Source organism: Pseudoliparis swirei, chromosome 15 (assembly GCF_029220125.1).
Source record: "Pseudoliparis swirei isolate HS2019 ecotype Mariana Trench chromosome 15, NWPU_hadal_v1, whole genome shotgun sequence".
Classification (NCBI taxonomy): domain Eukaryota; kingdom Metazoa; phylum Chordata; class Actinopteri; order Perciformes; family Liparidae; genus Pseudoliparis; species Pseudoliparis swirei.
Window position 1 is genome coordinate 21,572,690 of NC_079402.1, and position 10,493 is coordinate 21,583,182.

Below are 10,493 nucleotides of genomic sequence, written 5' to 3' on the forward strand. Positions count from 1 at the left end.
CACCTAGCCAATGGGGAAGGAGGGGGATTAGGGATTAGGGGGCGGGGCCTGCCTGTCATTCAGCCCGTGAGCACAGAGGTTCCTTTGGGTCAGAAATGTGACGTAGTCCGGTCATTAGGACCGGTTACAGGTCCGTTTCTCTTCTTTTAGTCTGTATTATGAACTCGGCTTCATAGAAACTGCTTCTCGACTGTCTCAGTGTTATTTGGTCATTTTATATTTTTCTTATTATGTCAGAATTTTTATTTCGAACTAAAAATATTCAGAATCAGAATCGTTGAATGGAAGAGGAATTTGACCTGGTGAAATAATTTATAAATAAACAACGACATAGAAAAAAACAATAAAAATAATAAAAACAATAAACATAGAATAAAACAATACAACAATAATAAAAACAATAAACATAGAATATAACAATAAAAATAATAAAAACAATAAACAAAGAATAAAACAATAAAAACAATAAACATAGAATAAAACAATAAAAATAATAAAAACAATTAACATAGAATAAAACAATACAAATAATAAAAACAATAAACAAAGAATAAAACAATAAAAATAATAAAAACAATAAACAAAGAATAAAACAATTAAAATAATAAAAACAATAAACATAGAATAAAACAATTAAAATAATAAAAACAATAAACATAGAATAAAATAATAAAAATAATAAAAACAATAAACAGTGTATTAACAGCTTCATAATGTAATAGCTTGTATACATTTGACTTTTTTAAATGTAGTATTAATGATTGATTTAACAGTTTTATTAATATGAAGTGAAATGTGAAGTTCTGATCGGTACAAAGTTATTTCTGCTTCTACTGAACACATCTGCGAAACAACCTGCCTGGTTTCTGGCGGCTGATCATGTCAATATTAGTTGAGGGTCAGAGGAGAAGGAGGACAGGTGAGAGGTCTCTGATAAGGCCTCCCGTCCCTGACTGCCCCCACATGTGTGTGTGAGGAGTGTGAAGCAGGAATATCGACCAGCTCTGAACCAGTGAACTCTGTGAGGCTCAGGACGGCCACGTCTTTACATCATGCACGATATACCATGTGACTGACTGAGGCCGGGTGCCCACCTGGAGGCCGACAGCAGACCCTGACCTTTGACCTGTGAGCCCTTTGACCGGAGAACAAAGTGCCACATACTGTAGATATGAACAGTGGACACAGAAGGAACTCTTCTGGTGTTCAGGGCGTTCAAGTGAGCAGCGTTTTGTCTCCTTCTGTTGTCAGAGTGTGTTTGGTCATCTCCACCTGGTGCTCGTCATCATACCATCACTAGTTAATTCATTCTGAGGGGGTTCAAATCGGTAAAAAACAAACCTAATCTCTCTGATAGTTCATCATCAAGAGGCAGATTGTGTCCCTTTGATAAAGGAAATAAAGATTGATGTCATACATTAATATATATATATAGATGTATGTCTGTATACATTATATTGTGTTTCTACTGTATATTCTATACATACTGTATATCTGTATAAATATATATTCTGTATATACTGTATATTTTATAAGAATATTAACTGTGATGGTAGTAATTCCTTTCCCATCCTGAGGGGGGCAGTAATGTACCCTGAAAAGGGAAGAAGGTGTGGCCAAAAGAATCCACTGCGCATGCGTCCCCGTCCTCTCCTCCCGGCTGGAATACCCGGATGTACCTGCTGTTGTCAGCAGTGCTTCATCCGGCAGGAAACGGGTGTTTTCACCGTGAAGCTCGGCGGAAGAGACGCAGCGGCCGCGCGGAGAGTTCTCTGGACGTCCCGCTCACGCCTCCCGGTGTAGAAACGCGTCTCACACGGTGAGAGCCGGCGCGGCGGCCGTTTGTTTTGCTAGCAAACATGAGCTAACTGATAGCTAGCTGTCATGTTAACGAAGCTAGCTGACGTGGTTCTGGTCACGTGGGTCTGGTCACGTGGACAGAGCAGCAGCTAGTGTGATGAATAACCTTTATTTCCTGTTCTAAGGCTGATGTGTGACGTGTCCACAAACCAGCTGACACTCTATTATTATTCTGATTATTATTACTAGAAGTACTCAGAGACTACTGCAGTGAGAAGGACGTTTACTGCACTGAAAGCAAGTAAACGGCCTGCCTTCAGCTGTAATATAATGTCTCACAACATGGGCGGGCACTTATCCAGATGAACGGTAGAAAGAAGTGAACACGTTAAATCTGTAACAACAGGAAGTAGTGATCTAAAATACAACCAGGATGAATACTATGACTCACTGACAGGCATTTAAAGCTTTGTCCCTTAATGAGTCTTGCTGCTTTGGCCCCTCCCACTTTAGAGCAACAAAGACCCGTTGGCTCCTCCCCCTTTAGAGCAACAAAGACCCTTTCATGGTTTACAGGTCACTCCCACGTTTCTAATATCACAACTCATTACCATGTAGAGCAGCAGTAATTAGAAGAAGCGTTCCTGTTGTCATCATCATCTTCATCACCTTCATCATCATCTTCATCACAGTTTCACATGCAGTAATGAGTGTTCGTGGCTCCCAGAGGTCTTTGGTGTTTTCTGGTTATGTGTTTATACATTTATATAGTTATATACTCTCCAGAGCTGTGAGGAGGTCATATTATTATTCACGTGCTGACGGCCGAGGCTCATGTTCAATATCCCGTGGAGCAAAAACACGAATTAGGAATGTTTTTAAAATAAATAATTGAAAGTACTAATAACTCTAAAATGTTTAAAAAGTAAAGTGTGCATTAAGAGAGAGTCGAGCTGGATAACCTGCTTCTGATTGGACGGACAAACAGGAAGTAAACGTCTGTTTCCTCTTTCTGGGTCAGTCCGGTATCCCAGGACCCAGACCGGGTGAGGGTCAGTCCGGTCTCACAGGATCCAGACCTGGTTCTGGGTCAGTCCGGTCTCACAGGATCCAGACCTGGTTCTGGGTCAGTCCGGTCTCACAGGACCCGGACCGGGTGAGGGTCAGTCCGGTTTCCCAGGACCCGGACCGGGTGAGGGTCAGTCCGGTCTCCCAGGACCCGGCCCGGTTGGTGGCGTGATGAGCGGCGCCGCTCTGGGCCTGGTGATCGTGGTGGTCTTGTTCCTGGCGCTGTTCCTGCTGCACCGCTACGGAGACTTCCGGAAGCAGCAGCGCATGGTTCTGTTCGGCACGCTGCTGGCCTGGTACCTGTGCTTCCTCATCGTCTTCATCCTGCCGCTGGATGTCAGCACGGTGGGTACCGGGGGTGGGGGGGGGGGGTTCTGGACCACGGGTCTGGACCAGGACCCCTAACCCGGGTCTCTCTGTCCTCAGACCATCTACAAGCAGTGCAGGATCGACCAAGAGGCCCACGCCGCCGCTCCCACCGCCGGCCTCGCTCCGTCCAATCACACGCCGGCTAACGCGACCGCCACGCCCACCAAGAGGTGAGTCTGAAGGGGGAGGAGTCAAAGGAGACATCGGGCTGAGTGTGGTCGGTCCCCCTCAGGAAGGAGGCCCTGAACGCATCTTAGGTGAACCTGACCCTGAACATTCAGGGTTCAGTCAGAAGAGACAAGTTGGTCCCCTGAAGAGGAGGTTCTTAACGAAGCTCCATGATTCTCCTGCTCCTCCTCCTCTCCTCCTCTCCTCCTCTAGGAGCGTGCTGAAGCCCTGCTACAAGCCGTGGAGCTACATCCCAGATGGCATCATGCCCGTGTTCTGGAGGGTCGTGTACTGGACGTCTCAGTGCCTCACCTGGTGCGTCCACGCTGCTCCAAGTATACCTGTGTATTTATGTATATTATGTATGTGTATATATTTATATTTAAATATATATATATATATATTAGGGCTGTCAATCGATTAAAAAAATTTAACTAATTAAACCCACATTTTGAAATTAATTAATCGCGATTAAAAGTTTTTTTCTTCTAAAGACTAAATCTTCTAAATGAACGAGTAATCCCTTCAGACAGCGTGTATTTTAGACACTTGTTTAATTGTATTCTTTTTTAAAGACTAAACTTCCCACAGAGCTGTGTTTTCAAAGAGGCTCCTACCTATAAAGTGCCAGCGAGGTATTTAATATCATGGATGATAAATTGTTTCTTCAGTGAAACATCCAGATTAGTAAGAAAAGGTGTATTAGAGACCCCATTGGTCCTGTCATCTTTAACATGAACAGCAGAACCAGTGGCCTTGGGAAACTGACTGACATTCACATATGTCACGCTAACCCTCCGGAGTCTGGGGCATTTTCTCGATTTTACAAAACAATGTAAATTCACCTTTTAAAGTCTTTTGCATGTGACACATCCCAGTGTTTCCCCACCATTCTATCAGGGTGAGGCCCCGCCCCCCTGTCATGTTCTCTATCGCGCCAGATTACAGCAGAAGTAATGTACGGTTCTTTCCTTCAAGACGTCTTTGTTCTTTATTAAACTAAACGTCTGTTGTTGGTCGTCTCTACAGCAGAAGTAATGTACGGTTCTTTCCTTCAAGACGTGTTTGTTCTTTTATTAAACTAAACGTCTGTTGTTGGTCGTCTCTCCAGCAGAAGTAATGTACGGTTCTTTCCTTAGAGACGTCTTTGTTCTTTATTAAACTAAACGTCTGTTGTTGGTCGTCTCCAGCAGAAGTAATGTACGGTTCTTTCCTTAGAGACGTTTTTGTTCTTTATTAAACTAAACGTCTGTTGTTGGTCGCCTCTACAGCAGAAGTAATGTACGGTTCTTTCCTTAGAGACGTCTTTGTTCTTTATTAAACTAAACGTCTGTTGTTGGTCGCCTACAGCAGAAGTAATGTACGGTTCTTTCCTTAGAGACGTCTTTGTTCTTTATTAAACTAAACGTCTGTTGTTGGTCGTCTCTACAGCAGAAGTAATGTACGGTTCTTTCCTTAGAGACGTCTTTGTTCTTTATTAAACTAAACGTCTGTTGTTGGTCGTCTCTACAGCAGCATGTCATTCTGTCTCTAGTGTCGGTCACTCTTCTCTCTCCGTCTCGCGCGCCGCAGAGCTCCATGCCGGCGTGTGTGTGCGCGCATCGGGGCGGAGAAGAAAAAAAAAAGTCCCCTTTCCCTTCCGCCCCGCGTCACCGACACGTCGCCCTCTGCTCCTCTGTGAATATGGAGGAGCAGACGGGAGGAAGGAGGCGGACTGCCGCGGCTCGACACTCAGAGGAGTGAAACAACTTCAACGACACCGGAAGTAAACAAAGTTGCGTTAATAGCGTTAAAATATTTTAGTGCGTTAATCGCGGTCAAATTAATCGCATAGATTAACGCGTTAACGCTGACAGCCCTAAATATATATATATATATATATATATCTGTGTATTTCTCTGTGCTCCAGGCTGCTGCTCCCCTTCATGCAGTCCTACGCTCGCTCTGGAGGATTCTCCATCACCGGGAAGATCAAGACGGCTCTGATCGAGAACGCCATCTACTACGGGACCTACCTGCTGCTCTTCGGCTCGCTGCTCATCTACGTGGCCGTTCACCCCGAGTGGCACCTGTCCTGGTGAGTGGTCCTCCTGAGACCTCCTCAGGGGGTCCAGACCCCCTCCTGAGACCTCCTTATAGGGTCCAGACCTGAGACCTCCTCATGGGGTCCAGACCTCCTGAGACCTCCTTATAGGGTCCATACCTTCTGAGACCTCCTCATGGGGTCCAGACCTCCTGAGACCTCCTTATAGGGTCCATACCTTCTGAGACCTCCTCATGGGGTCCAGACCTCCTGAGACCTCCTTATAGGGTCCATACCTTCTGAGACCTCCTCATGGGGTCCGGACCTCCTTATAGGGTCCAGACCTTCTGAGACCTCCTCAGGGGGTCCAGACCCCCTCCTGAGACCTCCTTATAGGGTCCATACCTTCTGAGACCTCCTCATGGGGTCCAGACCTCCTGAGACCTCCTTATAGGGTCCATACCTCCTGAGACCTCCTCAGGGGGTCCGGACCTCCTTATAGGGTCCAGACCTCCTCAGGGGGTCCGGACCTCCTTATAGGGTCCAGACCTCCTGAGACCTCCTTATAGGGTCCAGACCTCCTGAGACCTCCTTATAGGGTCCAGACCTCCTGAGACCTCCTCAGGGGGTCCGGACCTCCTTATAGGGTCCAGACCTCCTTATGAGACCTCATGGGATCCATGGGGAAATTCCTCTCCTTACTCTATCTCTAAGAGTCCCCCGGTTCCCTCAGACCACCATGGTCTAAGATCTTGAGGTGCTGACTCTCATCCCGCTGCTTCATACTCGGCTCTAACCGCCCAGTGACCCCCAAACCCGGCCTGCCCCCCCCAAACCCGACCAGAAGTCTTAGGGGGTAAAGAGCTGGTCCACAGCTCCTCCCCTCAGTCCTCCTGGAGGCTGATGAGTGTGAGGCCACGAGAGTCTGCTTTAGCGGAGTCCCCCCTCAGGTAAACGGGGTGACCCCCGCCCCCAGGAGGAACCCAGTCTTCATGCCCCTCATGTGGGCTCCTGTGATCCAGGTACGAGCTGCAGACCATCGGGATCACGGCGGCCAACACCTGGGGCCTGTTCCTGCTGGTGCTGCTGCTGGGCTACGGCCTGGTGGAGATCCCCCGGTCCTACTGGGAGGCCTCGCGCCGCGGACACCTGCTCGTCAAGACCTACTTCAAGGCCTCCAAGCTGATGACGGAGAAGGCGGACGCGGAGGAGAACCTGGAGGACGTCATGGAGGTCAGCAGAGGACCCCAGGTCTGCAGGTCTCCTTCGGGTCTCCTGCAGGTCTGAGGCTCACTGTGCTGTGTTGCAGGAGGTGAGGAAGGTCAGCGAGGCCGTGAAGTACAACCACCCGCTGAGGAAGTACATCGACACCGTCCTCAGGAAGGTGAGCTAGGTCCTTCGCCGGCTGGACCCCATGGTACTGATCCCCGTGGTACTGATCCCCGTGGTACTGATCCGCGTGTCCCCTCAGTGTCCGGTGGACTACCAGGACAAGATGGGCCGCAACATGGACGACTACGAGGACTTTGACGACAAGCAGAACTCCTACACCAGCGAGAAGAGTCTGGTGAAGCTCCACAAGCAGGTGAGAGGGTCCGGGCCCGGCGGGACGCCCCGGAACGATGTCGCCATGCATGGTGGTTTACCTGTGTCTCTGCGTCCAGGTGATCTATGCGGTCCAGAGACACAACAGGACTTGTGTCCAGTGGCAGATCCTCCTGCAGCAGGCCATCCACCTGGAGGACGTGGCCAAGAACGAGACCAGCACCACCCGCCAGTTCGTCCACAGCTTCCCGTCCCCGGAGCCGGCCGGCTGGGTCGGCCGGTACCTGTACACGCCGACTGTAGGTGGGTCTGAGTGCATGTCCCCAAGTGTCCATCTCCTCATGTCTCATCTCCTCATGTCTCATGTGTCCCGTCCCGTGTCCCCAGAGTGGTTCTGGGAGTGTCTCCTGCGGTGCTGGTTCTGCCGGGTCCTGGCGGTGGTCCTGGCCCTGTTCAGCGTGGCGGTGGTCTGGTCTGAGTGCACCTTCTTCAGCACGCGGCCCGTCCTGTCCCTGTTCGCCGTGTTCATCCAGCTGGCCGAGAGGGACTACAACTACCTGTACATCGAGGTGAGTCCTCCAGCTGGACCCCCCCCCCCCTCGCCCCGGCCCCGACCTGCTGCCCGTACTGACCCCTCTCTCCACCAGGTGGCGTGCTTCGTCACCATCTTCTTCCTGTGCACCTGCGTCTACTCCACCGTGTTCCGCATCCGGGTCTTCAACTACTACTACCTGGCCTCGCACCACCAGACCGACGCCTACAGCCTGCAGTTCAGCGGCATGTGGGTGGAGTGGGTGGCCTGAGGGGGAGGAGCCTACTCTGTGTGTGGTCTGAGGGGAGGAGCCTCCTCAGTGTTGTCTGAGGGGGAGGAGCCTCCTTGATGTGACTCTCTGACTCCCTGCAGGTTGTTCTGCCGCCTGACTCCTCCTCTGTGTCTCAACTTCCTGGGTCTGATCCACATGGACTCCACCATCTCCCACCAGCAGAAGGAGCAGACGGCGTACACCTCCGTGAGTGTGTGTCTCTCTGTGTGTGTGTGTGTGTGTGTGTGTGTGTGCGTGCGGTCTCTCTGTGTGTGCGTGTGGACTGATGAGTGTCACCCTCCTGTTTCAGATCATGGGCTCCATGCGTGTCCTCTCCTTTATCGATAACGGCTTCTACATCTACTACCCCATGCTGATCGTCATCCTCTGCATCGCCACCTACTTCAGGTCAGCTCCCAGAATGCACGGCGTTAGCCTCAGCTCCCAGAATGCACGGCGTTGGCCTCAGCTCTCTTCTCCTCCTCCTGCAGTCTGGGGACTCGCTGCCTGAACCTTCTAGGCTTCCAGCAGTTTGTGGGCGACAGTGAGATGACCTCTGACCTCATCGACGAGGGCAAGGAGCTGATCCGCAGAGGTAAGACTCTGAGTGATGAAGACTCTGGGTGATGAAGACTGAGAGATGAAGACTGAGTGATGAAGACTGGGTGATGAAGACTGAGTGATGAAGACACTGGGTGATGAAGACTCTGGGTGATGAAGACTAACTGCTGGTCATTGTTTCCACAGAGAAGAGGAAGCGCCAGAGAACCGAAGATGGAGAGAACAGACGGAGAGTAAGAAACGCTTCATCTCTTTAAAATACAGTTTCATCTCCTGGACTTCTGCTAAGTGTCTCTCTCTCTCTTTCTCTCCCTCTCTCTCTCCCCCCCCTCCCTCTCTCTCCCTCCCTCCCTCTCTCTCTCCCCCCCCCTCACTCTCTCTCTGTCTCTCACTCTCTCCCTCCGTCTTTCTCCCCCCCCCCCCCTCCTCTCTCTCTGTCTCTCACTCCCTCTCTCTCTCTCTCTGTGTCTCACTCACTCCCTCTCTCTCTCTCTCCCTCCCTCTCCCCCCCCCTCTAGGAGTGGAAGGAGCGCTATGGCCACCAGAGGGAGGATCAGTCTGCGAGGAGCCGGTCGAGTCACGAGTTGAAGGAAACCAGTTACTCTGACAGACGTGAGGAGAAGCTCCTTTATTGATCATTACTTCCCCTCATTAACAACAACAACAACAACAACAACGTGATCCCTGTCCCTGTCAGAGGCTCAACATGGCCGCTCCGGGCCGCGCCCAGAGAGAGACGGCGTGGAGCTGCTGCAGGACGCCGAGCCGCTGGACTTCAGCGCGGAGACTCGGAGCGACGACCCTCTGGAGGCGGAGCCTGGCAGGTAGAGAGTAGACGCTTCCTGCTCCTGTTGCCATGGCAACAGCACTGTGTTGACATGTTGTCTCTCAGACCCGCAGGAGGACGCTACCTGTCCATGTCCTCGTCTCGGAGCCGGATATTCGACGACGTCTGAGGCGTGAACAGGAAGTGGAGGTGAACCGGAAGTGGAGGTGAAGTGGAGGTGAACAGGAAGTGCCTCCTGCATGGTCCCGCTCCAGGAGGAACATCTGCATGGCGTCTCTTCACAGCTCTCCATGTATCTATTCTCTGATGATCAATAACTTCCTCTTCACGGCTGATCAGGAATCCTGAATATTCTGAGTTATCAACCCAGATCAATCTAATCAATACCCAATAGTTCATGTTGTCACTTTATTATACGGCTTTTATTTTGAAAACCATCAGCCTGAATTTATTTTAAGTTCAACTGATAACACCAGTACCAGTACAGTACAGTACCAGTGCTACCAGTAGTACCACCAGTACCACCAGTAGCTCCAGTATGGTGGATCCATTTCCATGAACACTACTATGTTAATATTTATGTTATTTAGATTATTTAAAGTATTTATCTGATCAATCGTCTTCATGAGGTGTAACACCGAGGCCAGGCGGTGGTTTTCAAAGTAAAGCTCACTGATTATTCATTATTAGAGGTCGTTGCTTCGTCGTTGTCTCATGAACTTTGTGAACTTTAACTTCTCCACTTTGGGTCAATGTGCCATAACAAATATAAAGTGTAAATATGAAAAGACAATGAAGTGAAAGGGCCAGACCCGTGTTTCAGCTGGAGACCCGATCAATACCCGTGATCAATACCAGTGGTGTCACTGTGTTAATGTCACTGGTGCATCTGAAGGACTCCAGTGTGTAAGGGGAGGAGCCTGTGAGAGCAGCGCTGGCCCTTTAAGAGAACCTGCAGGCGGGTTCTGCTGCTCCTCGACTGTTATTGATCAGATATTCTGTTATTGATCAGATATTCTGTTATTGATCAGATACTCTGTTATTGATCAGATGAATATGAGCTCATGTTTTGTATGAAGGAGGAGGTGTGACGTATTGATTGGTGACTTGTTGTGATCTCATTCTGCTGAAGTATTTATGTTCTGGATATATTGATCTCAGAGGAGTAAATAACGTGTTGGTGTCTTTGTTGTAGTCAATTATGAAAAGATTATTATTATTATTGTGTGTTCTGCTGTCAGTGATGTCAATAAAAACGTGTCGCAAACGCAGGTCTCGTTTCTGTCTCATATACATTTATATAATTATATAATGTACATTTATATATTTATATAATGTACATTTATTTATTTATATATATATATACTAT

General features: G+C 49.1%; 1 protein-coding gene across 2 annotated transcripts; it reads left to right on the forward strand.

Moving 5' to 3' along the window:
* The first annotated feature begins 1,674 nt into the window (after nucleotides 1-1,674).
* lmbrd2b (LMBR1 domain containing 2b) lies at nucleotides 1,675-10,395 on the forward strand. 2 transcript variants are annotated; one of them, XM_056433035.1, is made up of 18 exons: nucleotides 1,675-1,819; nucleotides 2,822-3,213; nucleotides 3,295-3,407; nucleotides 3,619-3,720; nucleotides 5,315-5,482; nucleotides 6,451-6,661; nucleotides 6,738-6,812; nucleotides 6,900-7,013; nucleotides 7,093-7,276; nucleotides 7,361-7,542; nucleotides 7,621-7,754; nucleotides 7,878-7,983; nucleotides 8,087-8,184; nucleotides 8,268-8,371; nucleotides 8,524-8,570; nucleotides 8,856-8,949; nucleotides 9,035-9,161; nucleotides 9,230-10,395. In XM_056433035.1, the coding sequence occupies exons 2-18, from the start codon at nucleotides 3,040-3,042 to the stop codon at nucleotides 9,291-9,293; spliced, it is 2,097 nt and encodes a 698-aa protein (XP_056289010.1). In that variant the 5' UTR covers nucleotides 1,675-1,819; nucleotides 2,822-3,039; the 3' UTR covers nucleotides 9,294-10,395. The 2 variants fall into 2 exon arrangements, with proteins under 2 accessions (XP_056289010.1, XP_056289009.1); XM_056433034.1 differs by having other exon boundaries at nucleotides 9,238-10,395.
* The last annotated feature ends 98 nt before the right edge of the window (nucleotides 10,396-10,493 follow it).

Bases quoted from the DNA above. Each gene is read 5' to 3' on its own strand.
- lmbrd2b (XM_056433034.1), top strand. From the start codon at position 3,040: ATGAGCGGCGCCGCTCTGGGCCTGGTGATCGTGGTGGTCTTGTTCCTG. The intron at 7,755-7,877 runs GTGGGTGGAGTG...GACTCCCTGCAG, and splicing joins AGCCTGCAGTTCAGCGGCAT to GTTGTTCTGCCGCCTGACTC. The intron at 8,372-8,523 runs GTAAGACTCTGA...TTGTTTCCACAG, and splicing joins CAAGGAGCTGATCCGCAGAG to AGAAGAGGAAGCGCCAGAGA.